The sequence below is a fragment of the Syngnathus leptorhynchus genome, chromosome 9 (genome assembly GCF_054491065.1).
Source record: "Syngnathus leptorhynchus isolate UIUO chromosome 9, UIUO_Slep, whole genome shotgun sequence".
NCBI classification, from domain to species: domain Eukaryota; kingdom Metazoa; phylum Chordata; class Actinopteri; order Syngnathiformes; family Syngnathidae; genus Syngnathus; species Syngnathus leptorhynchus.
Window position 1 is genome coordinate 13,714,666 of NC_141203.1, and position 23,692 is coordinate 13,738,357.

The 23,692-nt window shown below is 48.3% G+C and overlaps 2 protein-coding genes across 8 annotated transcripts; one reads left to right on the forward strand and one right to left on the reverse strand.

Annotated features, from left to right (window-relative positions):
- Nucleotides 1–2,863: 2,863 nt before the first annotated feature.
- slc4a3 (solute carrier family 4 member 3) lies at nt 2,864–15,195 on the forward strand. 4 transcript variants are annotated; one of them, XM_085921311.1, is made up of 22 exons: nt 2,864–2,917; nt 4,652–4,826; nt 5,123–5,352; nt 5,441–5,607; nt 5,689–5,915; nt 7,739–7,884; nt 8,014–8,194; nt 8,410–8,545; nt 10,490–10,667; nt 11,177–11,282; nt 11,679–11,863; nt 11,993–12,212; nt 12,277–12,492; nt 12,569–12,717; nt 12,774–12,968; nt 13,038–13,217; nt 13,324–13,413; nt 13,520–13,686; nt 14,013–14,266; nt 14,352–14,521; nt 14,598–14,771; nt 15,118–15,195. In XM_085921311.1, the coding sequence occupies exons 1-22, from the start codon at nt 2,864–2,866 to the stop codon at nt 15,193–15,195; spliced, it is 3,678 nt and encodes a 1,225-aa protein (XP_085777437.1). The 4 variants fall into 4 exon arrangements, with proteins under 4 accessions (XP_085777437.1, XP_085777436.1, XP_085777435.1 ...); XM_085921310.1 differs by having other exon boundaries at nt 5,441–5,606; nt 5,670–5,915; XM_085921309.1 differs by having other exon boundaries at nt 5,123–5,337; nt 5,375–5,619.
- Nucleotides 15,196–19,100: 3,905 nt separating this feature from the next.
- LOC147051414 (receptor activity-modifying protein 2) lies at nt 19,101–21,200 on the reverse strand. 4 transcript variants are annotated; one of them, XM_085920900.1, is made up of 4 exons: nt 20,866–21,200; nt 20,613–20,685; nt 20,342–20,480; nt 19,101–19,753 (listed from the first exon to the last, which is right to left on the reverse strand). In XM_085920900.1, the coding sequence occupies exons 2-4, from the start codon at nt 20,653–20,655 to the stop codon at nt 19,519–19,521; spliced, it is 417 nt and encodes a 138-aa protein (XP_085777026.1). In that variant the 5' UTR covers nt 20,656–20,685; nt 20,866–21,200; the 3' UTR covers nt 19,101–19,518. The 4 variants fall into 4 exon arrangements, with proteins under 4 accessions (XP_085777026.1, XP_085777027.1, XP_085777028.1 ...); XM_085920901.1 differs by having other exon boundaries at nt 21,131–21,155; XM_085920902.1 differs by having other exon boundaries at nt 20,342–20,477; nt 21,131–21,141.
- Nucleotides 21,201–23,692: the final 2,492 nt, after the last annotated feature.

A 23,692-nucleotide genomic window follows, 5' to 3' on the forward strand; every position in this document is an offset into this window, starting at 1 on the left:
GAACGGGAAAATGGGCAGAAAGGTGCACAAGGCAGTGACACAAAAATATGGCCCCAAATGAGCTTGAAGGGCCATTTCCTACGAAGGGCCCTGTAATCGCTTGACAGGCTGATATTTATGGTTGCAAAAGTAGTTACACCCGATGCTTTTGTACAGGTTGTTGTCTGTTGAGTGAAACATCAAATAAACTGCAAAATATCAGACATCAAATCTCTTGTTCAACACAGTTCTTCAAATGTACAGTCAAGGACTTTTTGTTTTTTTAATCAGCCCAAAAATGTTTTGTTTTTTTAAATATGTGACAATTCCACAAATTGGCGATGGAAGCTCACCTTTTTTTCTTTCAATTTTGAAGAAGGCCAAAGGTTTCTCCCATCTGAGCGGCCAGCTGTCGAGTGTTTGTGTCTGATTTTAACACTATCAGCTTTTCAACAACAACACTTTTCATTTTTCACCTCCAATGGGCACGTCGCAAAAACTCTAATTGAAGTTTACGTCCACCTAATGTGTCCTTTCCCAGGAGTTTGGTTGAGATTCTTTGCTAGATTGAAGTAAAGTCCTGCACATTTGATGGCCCATCTTGTTCACTGTACCGATTTATATTGGAAGTTAGGCTGGCTGCCTTCTAGTGGCACATCGATTTATATTTGAAATGAGGCTGCCTTCTAGCGGCAACATGAAGAAATGTCATTTGTCTCTGAACATTGTTTCATCACAAGACCTTTCTATTGTTCGGAGTAAAATGAACCTAATGAGATCTAAAGCTAGAAGACTTGCTTGTTACAGAACCACACATGAACTATTTTCTCAGGTGAACATGTGCAAATTGGAAACAAAAAGACAACTTCAAAGCATGGAAAATGCAGCTTAAGTTTTTGGTATGGTCAGCCGACCACGACTAATGGTGTGCTGTCGTGCGCTTCCTTGCATGTTGTCCATACAGCACTTGAGCAGGTTGTCCTCCACAGTCACGTGATCACGAGGAGATTTTTTTTTTTTTCTTCCAACCCATCCAAAAAAAAAAACACTTGGCGTGTTCTCGAGGACTGAGGACTTAACTTCCTGTTTTTGTTCGCGGATTGCCGTGCAACTGCCCCAGGTATGAAGTCGAAGGCGTGCTTGCGTGCACGCTGGAGTAGGAATAGGATGCTGAGTCGCGGTTTCCCCCCCCCCCCCCCCATTGCATGAACGGGGGCGGGGGTGAAAAATCAAAGCAATATTTTTGCAGAAGGACCGATGCATGTTTGCAAGCGCGCAATAAGTGAGGGCGTCCTTGCAGGTTTGTCTTTCTTCAGCGTGCATCGCGCGTCGTTATTGCGAGCCTCCAAAAAGCTGGCGACGTGTAGCAAAATAACGGCGAGGGGAAAAAAATAAAAAATAAAAAAAGCATCGCTTGCTGCAAGTCGCGCGTGCATCGCCGGGGTGGCTGCAAGGTCACACACACACACACACACACACGCATGATGTCGTCATGACTCGGCAGGAATGAGGACGATGCCGGAGTGATGCTGCGATGCGAGGCTGGATGTTGTTGTCGTTGTGCACAAGGACACGGACAGTGACGACACCTGTCGTCGTGGGATGATGACAAATCCTTTTAGAAGTACATCAGGAAAAAATCCGCCATGTGTCTTGTGTTGTGTGTGTCATTCGCGAAGTGGCGTCCACGTTTGTGTTGTGTTCGTTATATGTGTGTGTTTGATAACGCTAATGCGGGTATTATTCTTAGTTCGCCGTGCTCACGTTCTCCATTCTTCGGCTGCATGATTTTATTTGTGGATTTGTTCTATTTTTGTCATCCAAAGCACCTGATATGGATTACAACTATATTCAAATAGCTAACCCTGTTTACTCTACACACACATTGACAGTTGCAATTTGCATGACCGTTTTGTTTGTTTTTTTGTTAAATGCCAAATAATCCCAATCTTTGGATATTTTCATCCCATCTTGGTCTGATTGCAACACGAGCAATAATAGCCTGTGTAGAAATAGAATCGCTGTAAAATAATCAATAACTGGCAATTTAAGTCTAATAAAGAAATCCCAGATGTTAAAAAGTCAGCTGTGATGGAGCAAGCCTCGGTTGCCACGGTAACAAAAGATGTCCTCTTCATTTGCATGAGACAAACCAGCCCAAAATACACCTTTCATTTCAACCACTTCCAAAGTGGGAAATGACTTTGAATGCTGTTGCATGTAGAAAGACTTCATCTGTGTTTCTTTTCAAATGCAGCCCATCTCCAATAAACGTCAACATTCATAAGTGGGACAACTAAATGGTCACGTGTCCATGCGGCGAATGCTTTGTGTATTTGTGCAGTCAAGTGGCTGGAAATGTCTCACGGGGAGCAAAAGAGAAAAGAAAGCTGAGCTCATAGCAAGTGAGACTTTTCTGTGACAGCAGCTCCAAATAAAAGTGGGTCAATAAAAGCTGCCTACAAATTGCAAAATAATAATAATCATTTTAAATTCTTTTATTGGCTTGATGGAATCGACATGGATGTTGGCGAACTTACTAGTGACATCTAGATTTAATATTCCAGGTAATTTGATTCCCTTTGTATTTGTCTGTCTTGCCTTCCATGCACCTTCCATTTTGGCTGTGTCATCCATCAATCATCAGGCGTGGCACATTGCACAGAGGCAGCACAACGTAAATCATGACTTGGTGTGGATCTGTTGCGTAGGTGATGCCAGGCCCAAGGCTTCCTGGACGCCAGTTAGTGAAAGAGAAGGGCTGAACGCCGCCGCCCTCCCTCAGCTTCCCGCCAGCCCCCATCCGGCAGCGCCCCTGCGACAGTAGCCGACTCCTGGCGGATCTCGCCGCCCTGGTCACAAACAAGGCAGAGGGCCAAAATCCATGGCGACGGGCGGTCGTGCTCCTGACATTGATGTTTTGATCAACCTGCACCAGGTAACATTCCAGTTGCGATTCCAAAAATGTGAATGCTGAAAAGCAGACACTCAACTTGAGCGCTAAGGATTTCAAACTAAATGTTATGTTACATTGAAACAATTGGGGGAAAAAAATCAGTCTGCATTATCAACAAATCAAATTGCTTTGTTGGTGTGATGAATAAGCTCAACAATTTGAAGTTGAAAATGCTCCACAAATGTGCACAGATGATTGTGAAAACAAGTTTGGAGCTGTTACTTGCTTGTGATCATGCAGAGCCAAGTGCAAATGTTCCGCCGACGTGACAAGAAGCAATCACGATGTGGGTACACCACTAAAAAAAAAAAAAATCACAAATGAACAAAATCATGTTCGATTTGCTGCCAAACTCACATTCACCTGTTGGACCACATAAGCTGTGTGTAGCTCCACACACACACACACACACACACACACACACACACACACACACACACACACACACACACACACACACACACACACACACACACACACGCACACACATTGAGCGCCCGTGTCCCAATTGACACTTCGTGACTGGCTTTTCCTCCTCAGCTATAAGTGAGAGCCGTGTTAGTTTTAGTAGCCAGAGTTGAGCCATCTGCCACGGGAATGAAGACAAAAGGATTCCAAATGGACCCCAAGCTTCGAGTCTTGAGCAACACGCACTAAAAAAGGAACACCTTTAACTGGAGTGCCTTCGTGTGCTGAGGTATTTCCCATTTTGCGACTTGCTTCTTTTTCCCTCTCCACCTTCTTTTTGGTTTCTCCTTCATCCAAGAAAGTGCTCAAGGTGATGGATGGACAATGACCCCGACTACAAAAGCAGCCAAAGAGGAAGGAAGCAAGCCGTGCAATGGTCAAGCCAATCCCCTGACGGGAATCTGAATGAGCACGCTGAAGGCCAAAGTGTCCAGGCAACAAGAGCGGAGGCGTGGAGGCATCCCTGCACCCAAAAACTATGAGACCCCCCCCCCCAAAAAAAAAAAAAAACATTGGGCAAAGCGGGTTTCTGGCTTTTAATGCCTTGCTCACGTATTTCAAGGCATCCTGTCCCTTCATCCCACCGGTCATTAGGATTCAATGGAGCCAGCCCAGAGCGGAGAAATATGAGAGCATTCGGAGGAGGACTCAGTCACAGCAATGGCAGGCAGAGGGTCCCGTGGCCCATAGCCACTTGACCTATCAAAAGCGGCTAACCACCAGCCGTCATCGTCTCCGGAGGCCGTCGTGGAGCCGAGCGCATTAGTCATGTGCGGCTTGTTTTCATGCTCACTCTTCTTCCATGTTTTCATGCTCATTGTTGCTTGCTCTGCTGCGACATGCCGGAACTATGCGTAGACGTCGCCGAGGAGCTGTGTCGTCACGTTATGCTGCGAAGCCGCTCGAAATAACGCTCATGCTCAACCCGCGAGTGCCCCCAACCATTTTTTGCATTCTTGCTCAAATGCCTTACGGTGCCACGAGATGGCATTAAAGGCTTGGCTCAATTGATACAAGAGAGCAGATTGTGCTCAGGTGGAACATCTCTGCTCCAGGACAATCTTTGTACGTATGGGAGAAGAAATAACTTTAGCCTGGGTCGTTACTGGGCATCCATAAAGTTGCTCCTTTCAGTTTGTGATGAAAAAGCTCAGAAAGAAACAGAGATGACTTCATCTTTCCAAAACGATTCTACAGCAGATGGTGCTATTGCACTAAACATTGAGACTTGATTTTTTTTTTTTTCAGATGAGGGAGAATGGAGACAATGAGGAAGAATCATCGTCTGTTCACCAGAAAGAAGGGGAGACGGACGACTGGGAGAAAGCGCTGTCTGTCCAATACTTTGCCGATGTCATCAGTGATTCGCCATCCACCAGTGGAGACCGGATGGGCCCGCACTACACAGAAAAAGATTTTGATTGTGGGTACACCTTGCACCGTGTTGCGGTCCAGTCGCTCTTTTGCATTTGAGCTTGTGTTCATATGAAACGCCTTGGAAGATATGTGAGGTAGTCTTCAATTGTGAGAACTTGTGAGGGAGGGAGGACTGCGCCGCTGTGGGCGTGGACAAAATGACTTAAGTCATGGCCAGTTAAAGTGGCTCCTCTCATTCCCTTTAAATGTGTGGGATGAGTTAAAAGTAGGGTCAGGATGACTTTGAACACAAAATATTTTGATATGGCTGCCAATCCATCGTGATCGTTTGTCTGCATCCAGATCACCGGCACACAATTCATCACGTCCATCACCCCCTCTCCACTCGCTTGCCCGTAACGCAATGCTTTCGCAAGAGGGTGCACGGTGCCGAGCGCAGGCGCAAAAAGAAACGCAAGAAAAGAAAAACGTCCCTGCCTCCCTCCGATGTGACGCCCACCATCCACGAGGTCGACGAGGAGGAGGCCGAGTGTGAAATGGAAAGGCGGGAGGCTGTGGCCGGTGACGCGCAGGTAATATTTTGATTTGAATTAGTGCGGTCGGGCTCGGTTGCCGCCCCGCACTGCACTTCTCTCACCTCCATCTTGTGCTTGCTCTCAGTTTAGTTTGGAGAGTCGAGAGCACTTGGACCAAGCTCTTCCAGTCGCATCCGTCCACACGGAAAATGAAGAACGGCGCCGGGCCCAGAAAGGCCCGATCTCTCGCGACGGGAAGCTTCGCTCCGGAGGACAAGATGTCATCGAGCACCTGGAGGAGGAGCCAAAGGAGTCCCGCAACAGGTAGGTCGGCTTACGTACGAGTCGGCACCTTGGTTTGGTTCCAAAGCGCCGACGGGCATTCTGTCCCAGCGCGATCCCGGGATGCCAGTCGTCCGCCGGCGCCGCCACCCCGAGCTGGTTCTGTCGAAAGGCCGCCCACCATCGCGCGGCCGGCGCCCAGCGTTGCAACTACGACCTGAGGGAGCGCATTTGCATCGGCAGCATGACGGCGACCGAGACGGCCGTCTATCAACAAGTGCCAACCGATGAAGCTGAGGCCCAGATGTTGGCCAGCGTCGACTTGGATGACATGAAAAGTGAGTGAGGTGGAACGGAGGCCCGTTTGTTTTGGATGGGCCATTGCGGTACCCAGCTTGCATATTACCAAGGCACAGGGAAAACGTTAGTGGTGGGCAGTCATTAACTCAGCCCGCAGTCGATTCCCCTTCACCAGCGACCCTGCCTCTGGCCTTTCCTGCTTTGCCAGACTGGAGTAATCATTGACTGCATAGAAACGGGGCCACTCAAGTCACAGCTGCCGGCGGGCCGTGCTTCACGGTGACGGGCCGTGCGTGTGCTTTGGCTGGAATCTACCATTTAAGAGCTTTGGTCGCGTTGTCTGCGGTGTGTTCCGATTGTCTCAGGGCAGAGAAGCTTCTCATGGCAGCTCCGTTGTTTTCGAACTCCTGTCGGCCGGCTGCTGTATATCGGAATTTCCAACGTGTGGCACTAATAAAAGAATGTCACAGTCCAAACCACACACGTCAAGATTGCGTTTCAGAAATCTTGCTTGTACGGTAGCCGAGACTTTCTGAAGGGACTTTTCAAATGGGAGGGCCTTTTAGAATGGTCATTTAGACAAAACAGAAGAAAAAAAAAAACTATTATCAGGACAAATCTGGGCTTAACACACCTCAGACTGAAGGATCATCTTTTGGGACACTCTCATCGTATAAGCTGGTCCAAAACAGACCACGTACGCAGACGCCATTGAGGTCCGGCAAATGAATGCTTCCGTCATCAGCGTTTTGGTGTTTTTGTTCTGGGCAGCAGGCTCGGCTTGGCCCTCTCGCCCTGGAACGCTAGCTTGGAGTTTACTCTACTATACCAATGAAAACATCAGATCGTCCACTCTGATTCACTCTGGATGGATCGTTATGGCACAGCCTCAGAATCAATAGCCCGTGGACGAAACCCAAAACAAGAGAGGCAATGCGATTCAGTTCTCCCAAAGAAGACCACGCCTTTTCTGCCCTTTACCACCGTGGCCAAAGGAAACCTCGCCAGTGTTGTTCGCACTCCTCTCCGGAAAGGTCCTCATCTTCCGGCTCCCAGGTTTGACTTTGAAAAGAGTTGCCGGGCCCTGGATGAGCAGTAAGCCCACCTGGAGCGAGGAGGACCGCAGGAGGTACCAGTCGCGGAGATGACGGATCTGGACGGACAAGAGGAGAAGTGCGATGGATCCGAGCGCTGCTCTGGCGTCCACAAAGGCTCGGGCACTCCGAGGCAGCGGCAGAGCGAGCGCCAAGGCTCGCTGTCCGTCGTGGAAGGCTTTGAAGACTTCGAGGAGTTTGTCTTTGATTTTGACGACTATGACTTGCTGGAGTCCATTCACACTCAACTGGGGTCTCCGGACGATTCCATCCGTAAGTTGTTTGGGTCCCAACATAACGTTTTCGCCAAGCCTTTGATTCTATTTCTGGCCGCAAAATCAATGGATGTGAGTTTCCACTGATGATAAAGAATGCTATGGGGCGCATGTCAGAGGGCCCCGTTGGTATCGAGTGAATTGACGAGGCGCTCGGCCGCTGCCGCCGTTTCCCGTGCTTCCATTGATCCGGTGGCATCCGTTTGGCTTTGGGCTCAGCCGCAGCTGGAGCGGAAAGAAATTTCATTGACAATCACTGCGTTCCATTCTACTATTTCCATCCTCATTTTTGCGTTCATGGTTCTGAAGTGACCAGGAAAGGATTTCCTTGGCAATTCAGCTGATGTCATATCGGCACAGTAAAAACAATATAGTATTACAAATATACGTAGAGTGTATGATCAGTAAGACGATATACGGTGGAGTCAGCATGATGCCAACGAGGCGCTTTGCAAGTTGATCCCTCCCAAAAAGGTCCGGCTTTTCCTGCAGGTCACAGATTTGAAGACAACCCCGGGGTGAGACGCCACTTAGTCAAGAAGTCGTCCCGGTTTCAGATGGGCCGTACCAGCAACAGTTCCACGCCGCTGTCCAGCCTGAAGATGAAGAAACGAGCGTCGGAGAAGAAGATTCACGAGGTTTGGGGCACTCACGATCAGGTTTTTGCTAGGGATTGGTGATGTCCTTTGTGTCGCGGGTCAAGGCAAGGACCGATACCCCGGTGCAAGACTGGACGACTCGACTTATGTGGTTTTGTGATATTACAGTTGTTTGTGGAGCTCAACGAGCTGATTGTGGAGAAGGACCATGAAATGCGTTGGAAGGAGCGCGCCCGCTGGATCAAGTTTGAGGAGGATGTCGAGGAGGAGACGGAACGCTGGGGCAAACCTCACGTAGCTTCGCTGTCATTTCGCAGCCTCCTGGAGCTTCGCCGCACCATCACGCACGGTAAAGGGACTCTTGCGTGGCCTTTCTCCCAAACACGCATACTCGGTTCAATGAAGACTCTTTGTCTCCAAGTATGAATGCGAGTAGACGGTTAAAAGCTGATCAAATAAGTCAACAACAATGTATTCGCACAAGGACGTCAGGACTAACCGTCGGTGCCGGTGAGCGGAAACCGAGAAGCCCGCTATGTCTGAACTGACTCTGATCTTTCCAAGGTGCGATCCTTCTGGACCTGGAGCAGAACTCTCTTCCGGGAATTGCCCACTTGGTGGTGGAGACCATGATCATCTCTGATCAAATTAGAGCTGAAGACAGATCCTGCGTGCTCAGGGCTCTGCTGCTCAAACACAGGTCGGTTAGCAGGCCCATTTTCTTCCTCCACGCGGTTTATTGTCAAGCGTGTTGGTTTTGGTTAAGCTAATGACACATTGAACAGCATCAGTGCGTAGTGAGAACACGACAGGATGTCGTTAGCAAAATTGATCCTGAAAGTTCAATCGTAAGTGTTCATCTGGTTCATCGTAAGTTGTTCACTGGATCTCAGACTCCATGGGATTTTTTTTCTTTCACTCTTTGTGTCGGCTACTCGTTGTTCTCAGTGGCTTCAATGGCAGAATTTTGGCTAGATGTCAACATACGCAAGGAGACACGGGGAAGATGGGAGCTGGCCTCTTCCTTATTCTCCTGCTTTTGGTGTTAGAAAAATGCTGACGCAGTGAACCCGCAGTGGGAATTTCCAGAATGTTAGCTTTAACAAGACTTGGCTCATCATCTGAACTTTCCTGCGGTTGACAAGGCTGCAGATGTTGAAGCTGTACTGTGGTTGAGCCCGGCTTGAAAGACAACAGCATCATCCGTGCTGCGCGGTGGAAGGCAGCCCTGGCTGGCCGGCCAGTCGGCCGGCCTTGCTCTGCAGCCTTGCCAGACTCCTCAACTCCATTCAATTGTTATTTTGCACCTGACACTCACAAACCACATGTGTGGGAAGGCATGAGCAATTGATCAGTTAACTCATTCACTGCCAACCCAGTTCATATCGTCGATGACCGTCAATGGCACCGAATGTGTTTACATGATAGGTGACATTTTATTTTTCATATCTTTGACGTCTATAACCCTCAATGGCACTGAATGAGTTTGCGTGATACGTGACATTTTATTTGAATAATGTTCACTTTGCTATTGCTTTATGTCTGTAGAAAAAAATGAAGGTTAGAGAATCGTATTATTCCATATTCAGAATGTGGCTATAATGTGATCCACGTGACGGTTCTCCCTCCTTCCCGCCTATTGACTTTGGCTTCTAATGACCTGCCGCTAAAGCTGCCCTGAAAAACAAAACCTCAGCGCTAATTGATTAGACCTATAGATTTTAAGGATTACGTCATGAAAATACATTAGCCACATGGATGCTGTCAGTAGGAATTAGCGGGACACAAAACAACTCATGCTTGTCCAAATGCAATAGCCGGCCGGCGAGTCAAACGCAATCTGTCACTGGTGCGCTGGCGTCTTTTTGCTTGACGTTCTCACACAGAGCTTCATTAATAAACATGTTTGGGAGAACGGCGTTGCCCAAATGTGGACCACTGCACGCACAACCAATGCGACCACGCCAAAATTCCAAGTGGGCCACGGTGCGGTCATTGTCAGCCTTTCCACGTAAATTCCCGGCATATCACTGGCGGCTTCCACGGGGAAAAGCGAGCCTCCGTCATTATGAGACTGACATCAGATTTACAACGTGGAAAGAAACACATCGAGATGCCGTTAGCGTTTGGCTCGTCTCGCGCTCGGCCCACTCCAAAGATTCATTTGCGCAATTCAAATACATCTCCGCCTCCTTAAGTCGAGAGCTTGTTTTTTTTTTTTGTCAAAGTCTGGTACCATCACACCGGACCATGTGGTCCTCATGAGTGGGGGCTGATGTCACTATTGGACTTGGTGGACAGCAGTGAATTTCACATGACATTCGAGGGGGAGTGAAATATTGTTGGAACTTGACAATTCACAAATAAGGCTGTTTTTTGTTTTTTTGTTTTTGTTTGTTTTATTGTTTCTTATCGCCAGCTTTTGACTTTTCGTGGTCATTTGTGAAATTGCCTGAGATGCGGCCAAAGCCCTGTCTGAAAAGGAATCTCAACTGAGCCCTATGTGTTAGCGGGGGAGCTAACATTAGCCTGGCTCGTCACACTTCTGCTGCATTATTTTCAAATCCCATCATCGGACATTCTGAATGTAAACCTTTTTTTCTGACGAAATTGCACACTCAAATCATTTTTGGTTGTACCGCAGTCATCCGAGCGACATGAAGCATCGTTTTCACCGGCACCACTCATCGAGCAGTTTTCACGGCAGTTTCAATCACAACCACGTGCAGGACACCAGCCTGCCTCTCGTGACAGAAGAAGTGGAAGAGGATGGCAAAGGACCTGTCTATGACCCCAAGCAAGAAGTCTTTGTCAGCCTGTTTGTAAGTTGTTCATCCTCTTGGTAGATTTGTCCGTAGGCATGCAGCGTTCTCAGACTCTCACTTTGAGACGTTGGATGTGTGGAAAGGCTATAAAGAAGTTGAAAGATTGCAGACAGTTGTCACATCATCCACATGCACTTGGATTTTTTTTCCCTTTCTCTTACGGGAATCCCGCAACGTAATTTGCTTGGGAGCCCCTTGGAGAGCCTTGAATGTCACATCCAAAGGCTTGGCCAGGTCACAAGTTGCGGAGGGCCTCGCTGAAGTCACACAGCCCGCTTGACCACATGCCTTGAATGATTTTCAACGCTTCCTTTGAAGAATTGTTGATGCATGGACTGCGATGTTCTTAATGATGTCAAATGTTGCCATTGTGTGTTTTGAATTTAAAGGAGGGGTGGGGGAGTGTCAATAAGTAATATCTGTTGGCTCAATAAAAGCACATAATTGCTCTGTGTTGTCCCGTAACGATCGTGCACGCTAATGCCTGTACTGTTTCTTCCTCCAAGAAATCTCTCCACCCCGTATCTCCGGAGAGCCATCCGGCGGCCGCCAGATCTTTGAAACTCTTGGCCAAGATACCGAGAGATGCCGAAGCTGTCATTGTTTTAGTGGGTAAGTGTCGGGACAAACTAGCAAGTCCGTGACCACTTTTTCTTCTTTCATATAGCATCGAAATGATTCAATTTACAGTCAATTTGGGATATTCACAGCAGCTTGCGTTGCATTCCGAAGATGAGGTCGTCCTCCTTTACAGCTGCTCGACCCTCAGTCGTTGGCTGGCTTTGTGTCTTCGCGGCAATGCTCGCCTTTGTACGTCTGCTCACCAAAATAACCAATAAAATGCGACGGTTAATCGACAACCGTTTCGATAATACTATCATAGTTGAGCTTCAAAGGCTGGGATGTGAATATTCTCCCATTTCTGTGGTCTCACCAAAATCGGTTTCCAAAGTTGAAAAAGAAAATGTGGGTGGGAAAGGCCCCGACGTCCATTGCGTGTCCCGGCAGGCTGCGTGGAATTCCTGGAGCAGCCGGCCATGGCCTTCGTCCGGCTGAACGAGGCCGTGCTTCTGGAGTCCGTCTTAGAGGTGCCGGTTCCTGTTCGCTTCATTTTTGTCCTGCTCGGTCCCAGTCAGTCCAACGTGGACTACCACGAGATTGGACGTTCCTTCTCAACGCTCATGTCTGACAAGGTGAGAAATGTCAAATTTCAGCCCAGCCGCTTCTGTGAAGGATTTCTTTCACCTAGGCTGAAGAAAAACTGTATTCTGGAGAGATGACATCCTCAATGTACAATCGCTCGATATGTCGCTGAATCGCAGAGCTTCCACGAGGTGGCTTACTTTGCCGACAACAGACAGGATCTCCTAAACGGTATCAACGAATTCCTGGACTGCAGCATCGTCATCCCGCCATCCGACGTAGAGGGCAAAGACCTGCTGAAGACCGTAGCAGACTTCCAGAAGCAGATGCTGCGCAAGCGCAAGGAACGGGAGCTGAAGAAGCACCACTCTTCGTCCGGCATGGAGCAGAACAACAAAGGTAATCAATCCATCAGAAAGTGTTTTTTTCAGAAGACGTGCAAACTGGAACCTATTCCACCCAGACATGATTCAAGAGGAGGAAGAGGATGGCGACCAAGAGACGGACCCTTTAAAGCGTTCGGGGATTCTGTTCGGAGGGCTGCTCCATGACATTCGGTGCCGCTACCCCAACTACGTCAGCGACTTGAAGGATGCCGTGGACATGCAGTGCGTGGCTGCCGTCATCTTCATCTACTTTGCTGCTCTGTCGCCCACCATAACGTTTGGGGGCTTGCTCGGTAAGGTTCCCGTTGCTACGTTTGGGCTCAAAGTGACCTGCTCCAAAGTCTTCCTCCTTTGCGTCTTCACCCGCAGGGGAGAAGACAGAAGGCATGATGGGAGTGACCGAGTTGATTGTTTCCACTGCGACGCTCGGCGTTATATTCTCACTCTTGGCCGGTCAGCCTCTTCTCATCATTGGCTTCTCGGGACCTTTACTGGTTTTCGAGGAAGCCTTCTACAAGGTAGCGCACGAGCGCAATCAAAGTGTCACGACTGGGCCCTAAATGTTGTCACTCAGTTCTGTCAGGCCTACGATTTTGAGTACCTGACTGGTCGAGTGTGGATCGGCTTCTGGCTCGTCTTCATCGTGCTGCTGATTGTGGCAGCGGAAGGCAGCTTCCTCGTTCGTTTCATCTCGCCCTTCACTCAAGAGATCTTTGCTTTCCTGATCTCCCTCATCTTCATCTACGAGACCTTCTCAAAGCTCTTCAAGGTCATTCGAGACATCACGTCGTCAGACCGAGCTGTTTGGATTTGTCACGTGACGCTTGACGTCTTTCAGATGTTTCAAGAACATCCGTTGATGGCGTGGTACCCTGGGGACGCCACCCCTCCGTCTGAGCTTCAGGAGGTTCAGAACCAACCCAACACCGCTCTGCTGTCTCTGGTCCTCATGATGGGCACTTTCTTTGTGGCGTTCTTCCTCAGAAAGTTCAGAAACAGTCGGTTCTTAGGCGGCAAGGTAATGATCGACGCAAAACCGTCTCGTTCCTCGACCGGGAACGAGAATGTCCCTGGGTCCCTCAGTGGAAGTTGAGTCCGTATTCTGTTTCTTTTTCACCCCGCAGGCAAGAAGAATCATCGGGGACTTTGGTATTCCCATTTCCATTTTAGTTTCTGTGTTGGTGGATTACTCCATCACCGACACTTACACACAGGTAAACGGATCTCGAGGCTGGATTGAATTCTTTTGATTCATCCATCCCAAATATGTGAATTGGACTGGTGTGCGACACAGTGGCCTCTGTTTGGTTTCCTTTTCAGAAGCTGGACGTGCCGTCCGGCTTTTCAGTCACTTCCCCCAACAAGAGAAGGTGGTTCATCAGTCCCTTTGGAGATAAGCAGCCCTTCCCCACTTGGATGATGGGAGCGTCCATTGTGCCCGCCCTTCTTGTGTTCATCCTCATTTTTATGGAAACGCAGATCACTTCGTAAGTACAGAGTTTTGTGTTTTGGAATCTTTCTTTGGCTCTATGCTAAAAAGAGAAGAAGAAAAAAAGCTTCCTTTGGGCAAATTCTCTGAAGCCTGCTCTGAAAGATGGAAAGCAACGGCTGGAAAGTTGTCATTGGTTTCAAGGAACGACAGTGAACCCCCGAATATTTGCGGTCTGCACATTTTGAGGCTTTGGTGTCAACTACCGATTTTCAGCGTTTGCCGTCGGGCTTGACCCCGATCTCTGTTGATTTTAAAAAGAAGTACAAGGACGCCATGCCACGCGCTGTGATTAGCTGACCATGCACTACTTTGTTCTCTCAGCCTGATTGTCAGTAAGAAGGAGCGCCGCCTAGTGAAAGGCTCGGGGTTCCACCTGGACCTGCTGCTGATCGTGATTCTGGGTGCCTTCTGCCCGCTCTTCGGCTTGCCGTGGCTGACGGCGGCCACCGTGCGCTCCGTCACTCACGTCAATGCCCTCACGGTCATGAGCAAGGCCACGGCGCCTGGAGAGAAGCCCGTGATCCAGGAAGTCAAAGAGCAGAGGCTGACGGGGCTTCTCGTGGCCGTGCTTGTCGGTAAGAAGGACGGCAAACGCGCCAAGAGACCTTCTGATCGAATTCACCATAAGATGCAATACTGCGTGTGGTTTATCCCGATCAGGTATGTCCATCGTGATGACCGACGTGCTGCGCCTCATCCCTCTGGCCGTGCTCTTTGGCATCTTCTTGTACATGGGGGTCACCTCTCTGACGGGGATCCAGCTGTACGAACGCATCACGCTCATGGTCACGCCGGCCAAACACCACCCCGACCACATTTACGTCACCAAGGTAACCGGGGCCGGGAGATCGCAAATGTCACCCGAAGTCACGACTCGGCTTTGAATGCCCTTCTCTCGACGTGCAGGTGAAGACATGGCGCATGAACATGTTCACCCTCATCCAGCTGGGCTGCATCGTCACACTGTGGGTCGTCAAGTCCACCGCCGCCTCGCTGGCATTCCCCTTCGTCCTCATCATGACGGTGCCGCTGCGCCGCGTCATCCTCTCCAGGATTTTTGAGGAACGGGAGCTCCAGGCGGTAGGTGGTGTGCCGGGAGGGGAGGGAGGGAGGGAGGGGGCTTTCCACAAATGCGGGAAGCGGCGCCGGGCTGCCTCTCGTCCCCCGCCGGAACGTTTGGCATATTTTACAGTTATGTTGATATGCTTTCACAAGCAAACGAAATTAAAAGCCGCAGCAATCGGATGACTGTCACGCATCCAAGCAAATGCAAATATTCAACTTGTGATTCATTCATGACAAATGTCTCACGGTTCTACCTGGAAACATTCACACCAACTCTTGCTTGACTAGCAAAAAAAAAAAAAAAAAAGGGAACTTGGTAATGTGGACCAGCCAACCTAAGTCGCGCTCTTTACCTTCACAGCTGGATTGCGATGAAGACTCGCCCAACTTTGATGAAGATGGGCGGGATGAGTACAACGAGATTCACATGCTCGTGTAAAGTTGACCGAGCCGAAAAAGACCCAGATTATATATATATATATATATATATATATATATATGTTTTATTTTTATTATAAATACATATATATATATATGCGCGCGTGTGTGTGGTGCGGCTTGAACTTCCCCAAAATTATGTGCAAGTCCCTTACCTGAAGTTACGAAAGGACAATGACTAATTCTATCCCTTTAATTAGCGTGCAGGCTTCGGGCCAATGTGCAATGTTAGTGGTCAGCCACCCCTGAGACAAACACAAAGCGGCTGCTGGATGAATGTCTTTGAAAAAAATGTCCACATAATGACTAGGTGAACTCTTTGCCCCCAAAGCAAAAAGGATGTCGAAACCAAATGATATTTCCTGAGCTCCCTTTACTCAACTGCCAATTTCTTTCCAATGCAATGCAATGTTATGTATGCAAAAAGGCCTCGGACGCTGTTGTGATGAGACGTTTGCTTACACTCATGCCAGAAATTGCCTTCAATATCATGGCTGTCCAATGCAAATGTCGCTTTCATGAAAAATAGAATGATGCCGACTCGGCTTTAGTCGAGAGAGCAAATAGTGGTGGCCCACTGCAAAAGCAGAACTTTACAGATGTGATCCAGGACAGGTCAAATGTCCAAAATGTGCCCAGCCCAGAAATGTTCAAAAAGTCCAGATGAAAAAGACGATGGCGAGTGTAGAGATGTTGACGGGCACTTCGAGCACTTTGGCCAAACAAGACGTCAACACTTGTTCAAGCCAAACCTTTGTGGGCAGGCGAAACACAGCACAAAAGGAACACTTACAAATAAGTCACTTGGCGTTTTCTTAACCTATTTTTTTTTACATTCTGCTGCTCGGTAATGTTTAAACTTTAACTGCAAATAAGGTGTTGGCCCACAGTTAAAAGGACCTTGTGTAATGTGCTTCAACCCACGCCGCCTCCTAAAAGAAGAAAAGAAAGAAAAAAAAAAAGTCCTTCTTCATATTAGCTCTTTCATCTTCTCGACAAGATTTCCAGTACACATTTCACATATGTCATGAATAATACAACAAAACACGTCAGCCGAGAAACTAAGCAAACACACGTGTAGCCGACACGCCGGGGAGCGTTGGCAGGCCGGCATTCCGTCACTGATGTATCGGATCGTGCCACTGTCAATCAGAATCTTCCGTCATCGGCCAAACGCCGAGCTGGCCGCATAATTCCAATTAGCCGCAGTTTGCTCAAAAGTCGTCGTTCCTCGTCGTCAATGTCTGCCGATGATGATGCCTTTGGGCTGCGCCGCCATCTTTGCCAGATGTTTTTGCTCATGAGGCGTATTCAGGAAAAGTCCTGTCAGACAAATCCAGCGTATTAAGAGAGCAGCTGGTAAAAATCCTCTGATAAGCAACGTTTGAACCTGCCGCTGTCTCGGGAGTCTCCGCATCCCCCGAAACGTTCCATGCGAGCCGAGCAAAGTGAAAGCGGACGGCTCGTAACTTTTCTACGTACGGTGGCTTTGTTGTGTATCTTTTCTTTTTTTGCCCCTCGAGGTCATTTTGTTGGCTGTTGTGCACAGGCACTTGCTTCTCAGTTGTCAAGGGCTTTTTATTTTTGCTAAGAGTTGTGTGTGGCTCAAGATCACCAAGCCTATTTTGTTGGATGACCCGGATTTATAGTTGCAGGAATACAATCAACTGCCCCCGCTCAAAGTGCTTCAAAGTGACGAGCGAACCTTTATAGTTGATATGTGGACCAATCAAATGTTTGCTGGCCCCGATGTGCGTTTACACAAGCGTGGCCGGCCGGAGCCATACAAGAATTCTCTCAGGGTAAACTGACCTTTGAACTGTAAATTCCCAGCCTTTAGTTAGCTGAGATGTGTTTGTACAAAAATCACATGTGGCTTGCGTTGCTCAATTGCAGAAGATGAATGACGTGTTGAAGGATTTGCAAATTTCACACCTCCCTCTATTGCTTGATTTGGTCAAGTATGTACCTGCTTTTGGAGCGCCGTGTTCATTCGCTGCGTTTCAGAAAATGTATGTCGTACTGTCAATCTTTTGTCGGCAATTGTCAAGAACATGAGCACGCAGCTGTTATTTTTGGAAAGGCGTCGTAAATGAGCGCAGGCGCTGGAGCTTTGCGGCACATTGTCCGCGGGCGCGTCCACGTGCTGCCGTTTGTGCCACAAGTAAAGCGTCAAGCGCAGATCATCAAATGTGCCGTGTCCTGTCTGCTTGTCGGACGTCCAAACGTGCAGGTTGCGACTTGCGTTTTGTTTCTTTTAACCCTCTAAACTTTGGGCCCTGTCAACAGTCTTTGTTTTGTCACCTCCATTAGGGCAGACCACCCAGAGCGCTTCGCTTTATTTCAAAAGTCTTCAATTGAACGGAATGGTCAGCAACACAGACAGATAAGCGCTCGTCCGTCCCACAAGCACATCGCTCGAGCTCAACTTTTCGTTTTCCTCGCAAAACATCTTTGAAACAAACACGTGGTGACACATTCCATTTGTATTCCTGCTCCTTAGCCCACGTAAATAAAGTCATACTGATCTTTTGAAAAGTCATCATGGCAAGACCTTGGCTAGTTCTCCAAAGATGGCGCTGGAGTGTTTGTTTAAACCGTGCGGCAAGTTCAGATGTTTTATCGCGCAGCAAAAACAACAAGAGGGCAATGAGGCCATTGCGTTTGTGCAACTTTGGCTTTGTCTGTCCGCAAGATGAGAGAAATACGTGACTTTGGTCTATTGGGACCGCTCCCTTTCCCAAACTTCTTATTTACTGCAACGGACACACATTCAAAGAATTTGCAGCGTGCGCGGGACAATGGCATCATAGTCTGTGAGCCCATCGAGAAAAAAAAAAACCCAACAACAACTCGTGCCGTACTACGACGAAGTCTTGCAAATGTATAATGTCGACAGAAAAGAACGGGATTTGTGTCTATGTACAAATGTGAATCTATCCTTGTAAATAAACATATACGCACGTCCGTTTTGAAAAGTATCCACGCTAACAGGTAGCAGTGCTAACACGCTAACAGGTAGCGGTGCTGCACGGCTTCCGTTTGGGCCCGAGCACGTCGCCATTTCTATCAGGTTCAAACAGCTTCATTATTGTTATCGACATACTCGTACATTTTTTTCCACTTCCTGTAAAGCATTATTTTTGTCAAAAATAAACGTGTTTCAAAACATCTGCTTTCTTCGTGTGTCCGGCATTGCGGCAAAGTTAATCATTGGACAGGTTTTGCTTTCTTCAACACACAGTCAACGTCACACCGTCAAATCATAGCTCACAAGTGGAGCTCCACTGTACAGCTCAAAGTTCTGGGCATCTTTGGAGTCCTGGACGGTCTGGAGGCTTGGGTCCATGATCGCGTTTGGCTTTTCATTACGGCGACTATAAAAAGATGGGCCAAATTGAAAAGTATAGTTATTATGCTGATGTACAGAATGACACACCCAGCAATGAGGCAACTCTTGACAGTGATTTGAAAAAGACCAACCTGGGCCAGGAATAAATAGCCCGGATGTTACCCTTGACCAAATGTCAAGAGCGTCACGCATGGCCGCTTGATATACGACACAGGCCGTACAAAGGAAGGAGCAAAAAGAAAAAAAAAAAAAAAAAAAACCACCACGCCTCCTCTCACATATGTCATCCTGGGCTGAAAACAAACCAAAGCCACACATCAACTATTGTGTTGCCTCAAGATGTCCGATGCCGCCTCTCGTCATTTGACCAAAACAACAGCCGCTGCTGGTGACGGTTGATTTACGTGCGCGGGATGCCAACAAATCCCTTTAAGACGACGGCCGCTATATGTTCAGCAAAAACAATGTGGGTGGTATGGCATTCATGTGCAAATCAAGACGCATTGTGTCCGCGTCAAGACACTAGCGTCTTGTCATCTTCAATTTAGCTCCTCGTGTCCATTTCCACCGCACGCTACAAATAGATACACCAGATGCCCTCCGGTAAATAACGGCGCTTGCTTTCTTCAACCGGCACGGTATCCAGACTCGGCTGGCCCGTGATGAGCGAAAATTGTGGAAGTACATCAGAATCAATCGAGAAAAAATACAAGTTGCACCAGAATCAATTTTTTATGCATTCAGGAAATCGGGAAACAACACTGCTGGCAACTTGTGGTGAGAATCAAGGTAGGAAAAGGCAAACTCTGCTCACTCGTCCAACATTCCCAATGTCACTGCTGTGCTTTTTTGAAAAGAGGCCTGCGGGCGGGTGAGCCCTAATTTACAGCCTCCGGGCCAGCTCGTGGAATATTTGGGTGGATTGCTTGTCAGTCAATCAAGAGATTGGACTGGAACGGGATGCGCAAGTGTCTAGAGTTCCCGTGTGGCCAGTTTGGTGCAGAGAAAAGGCATAAGCAGCGTGGCCACGAGAAGCGGAGCGATTAGCGCGGCAACAATGTGGGGCGGCGGGTCCTGGATTCGTCGGCAGGATGCAAAGTATTCCCGATGGACTTCCCGGAACAGGTCATCCACGAGGGAGCCTCGACTCAGACACAAAGACGCGGCGGCCTTGCGATCCACACACAGCTTGAGATCATAGTAGACGCTACACAAGAAGAGAAAGAGGCTTTAGTGGCTGCTAAAGTGGCTAAAAGCGGCATTGGGTCAAAAACAAAACAAAAACAACAGCAATTAAAATGACATTGTCTGTAGGGCATTTGCAAAAACACAACCACGTAGCGGACATACACATATTTTTATTTTTAATATGACAGAAGCTGGACCGCCAAAACATCCGAGCTCGCTCGCCGGCATTGTTTTTGGAGCCAATAGTTTTGATTTGTGAAATGCTCCGGGTGGAGACGCCCACTCGAATGCCGTAAATGTCACGAGAGTTTGCCACGACGTGAGGTCAACATCCACAAGAGGAAAGTCGGATCTACAAGATGGCTGGCTTCCTTTTGATGACAGATACTCCACCCTAACGTCCCATTTACGCCTAAGCCCCAAATGATGTCATCTGAAAAATATAGATCATTATGTAAGGAGTTGGGGGGGGGGGGGGGGGGCATCACCATGGTGAAGGTTTCCCCACAAACCAATGGTGTCCAGAAATAGCGTGCGTATCCCGGCATTTATTTTTGAATCTTGATTTTTTGTTTCTACAACAGATTTGCCAGAATCTCCACTTTACCGTTTTACGGCCGGCCATGCGCATCCCTGCCAGTAGCCGCTGGTCTCCATGCTCTTGTTAAAAGCTGAGCGGCAGAAGCGGACCTCGCTATCAAACATGCGCTTGTCACACGGATGGATAATTGTCTGCGACAACGCTGCTGGAGGAGGAGACAAGACACATGCGCCAGCCATGCCAGCTTGAGAGCAGCACGACGTGCTCTGCAAACACAGCAGACTAACAGAAGATAACAAAGCACCTTTTATGGATTTGTGTTCTCTCCTTGTCTTACCTGTCCCGAGGAAGACAAACGCCAGCGTAAAGGAAGTCAACATCCTCAAACGGGGCTCCTAAATATTTGATGCCTTGAATCAGGAGTAAAAAAAAAAGAAAAAAAAGAGAGAGAGAGAGAGACATTTAAAGGTCACTGCAAACAATGGTTTCGGCAAGGTCGGGCTTAATATTGCTTTGTTGCTTTTGTCTTTCCAATAAACAATAGCAAACTTGCAAAAAGCCATTTAGAATGCAAATTGTTTATTATCAACCTCAAAATATTTGCAAGCTGCAGCCCTGCCAAGCCCTTTGTGTCCTTGTGGTTAGAGTCCAGCTCGCTTTGGCTTAGCGTTTGATGCTCTCGCAATATCTTTCCAAAGCTTTGTTAATGTTGAAAATGCAAATGAGGCCAAGGGCGGAGCCACGGATTATCTGGCTTCCCCGAATCGCTTGAGTCATCTTGGTTAAAGCAGCCAAGATGTCATTTTGTCATCACAGGAGTAGAAAGTCCAAAGTCAGGTAGGCTCACGTACGTACCTTTAGACGTCTTGATGAGAAAAAGCAAGAGCTGGCCGAGCGTTTGCGATCTGCCTGCCCTCTTCTGCTCTAATGGCTGCAACCTCTTATTGTTGCGCAACCGCAACGGACAGCCTGCTTCCGTTCCCAGAGCAGGCCTGACTGTTCCCATGCTACCCAAAGTCATGTTCCCTCCCCCACGCCCAAGAGACCCCCCACGTGTCAACAAGCCGACACGATCCCATCTCCGAGCTTGAACTTCCTCCCAAGTTTTGGGCTTCTTCGCCAGAATTGGGGGTCCAAATCTTGAAACCTGGCTCCAACCTCTTGAAATCTTACTCGGAAAATGAGCCGACCTTGATTTGAAGGGCTGAGGTGGACGCTCGTCGTTCCCGGAGGCCAGAAACATCTCACTCATCGCGACATGGACCTCGCTCCGCCTCGACATTTCCAAGCTTGCCCGTTGGCCTAGCGACACGTAGCCGCAATATTGCCACCGCGCATTTATGAGCGGAGAATTTGTTTGCACAGTGGTCCTAAGAAAACGTTTCCATGGCCCTCAAATTAAAGGCTAAATGGAGGCAAGAGTGCAAAAGTGACGCTCGAGTCTCTCGAGCTGATGGAAAACACAACACAATGATGGCCAAGATGCAGGCAAGCCATTTTTGCTGACTGTGCATTTCCCCCCCCCCCCCTTTTTAATCCCTCACTAGGTGTCCAAAGACACGATGACCTGCTGAGGGAATTTTGAACAGCTCTTATCTTTTTATACGACAGATATCCGACATTTTTCCAACTCGTTGCCTCTGCTTGACACTGTCGAAAAAAGGCGCGCCAGAAATCACCAGTTTCTTTCCCCTCGCCAGGAACATAATAAATACTCGACTTGGAAGTTTATTGTGACACGGGTGAGGTTTTTTCTTTGCACTTTTGCTGTATAATGATAAATACGTTCACGCCTGGAGCATTGGCACCTTGCCATGGTTTTCCATCGTGTCAATAAATGATTGGAAGAGACACTCTGAGAGCAAAGCCTCAGGTCAGAACTTTTGTACGACTATCGGGAAGTCAACACTTTTTCGTCCCAACCCAAAGACAAACCGCAGCGTAATCACTTTGTTTTTCCACACGCTTCTGGTAGAGGACGACGCTGCTCAGTCGTTTCAAAATTGGTAGCAGTAGTTGTTGTTGCTAAAATAGCCAAAGAGGATGCTTGTGAAATGAGATGAAGAAATGCTGAGTCGGCGTTACGCCTCTTGTCGAGTCTTACGGAATACTGTCAAAGTAAAAATCGCATTTAGAGACATGCGGACGAGAAAGATGCCAGATGAAGATGTACTACATTTTTCAAAGTATTATTTTTCACTTGGGGGGTCTTCTACGCAACACGCTCGATTGAAATGACAGATTGCGGCAGGGATCGAAGCTCCACGGGGCTTTGGAGGACCCGAGTTCCTGGCCGCTTTGTTTTGCCCTTTCTTCTTCAAGCGGTGGGAGTTGCATTTTCATCCCTCGTGCTTAATTGGACATGTGGAGCCCGATCTCCACCTACCATAAAGATGATGGCCCTTTAGCCAGGCATCTGGCTCTAATTGAAAGCGGGCCAAAACTTCATTTATTGGCTCTTGGGCGAACGAGCCCTAATATTACTCGCCGACGAGCCCAGCTGGAAGAGGTTACCACGTTGGGAATCCATGAGGTGAAAGCCGCGTGTTGGCACCAGCTGATTGATCGGCTTCTATTTCAGCTTATTGTTATGTTTTACAATCTGCTGTCGAGGAGCCAAGACGCGTGTTTAGCAATCCCCATTTTTGTGCTTGATTATTCACAGACCCCATCGCCATTGCTGTCCGGCCCTGTTCGGAAGGAACTCCATCCAGCGCTACGGTAACAACGGAATGCCGCTGCGGCCAAAATGACGTCGACCCCACCGCAGCATGTTTGTTTGTCACATTTCCGCACCCGCGACGCTCGTGTCGATCCGAGAGGGAAAACAATAGCAAAGTCGGGAGCGGCGCCGGGCCGACCTCGCGGCTGGCATGGGCCTGTGGCGCTTGTTGTAACGTCGCTGATTTACGCTTGGCAGTGTTGAAAACAATCCCGTGAAAAAGCTCGAAAAAAATGAAAGCTGAAGATGTGTTGAGCGCAAGCGCGGTTTGTCCTGGGTTCATTTTGTTTGATTTGGCTCAGGGAGTGCGCCAGCGCCGATACGGCGTACAATTTGAGGTTGCAGTCTGTTGTGAATGCTCCACTGCGGCGTGCGCTCGGCTGGGCTGGGCTCGGCTAGTTTATGGAGTGCTTTTTATTTTGAAAGCACAATCGTGTGATTCTTCACAACTTTGAGTTCACAAGGTGCAAGAACATTTGGCCGCAGCCAGCTGCCAGTGTAATCACTGCGGTATCGTTCACCTTTTCCCCTTTATCTATCAAGCCGTCAAACCGTTTAGGTTTTTTGTGTTGTTTTTTCCTACACTTAAGCCAGAATTCGAGGGCTCGGCCAAATTCAAAGCAGCGAATCCATTCAGCGACTAACTTTTTTCGAACGGCATCAGACTGGCTTCATTGGCCGTCTCAGTACGAAAG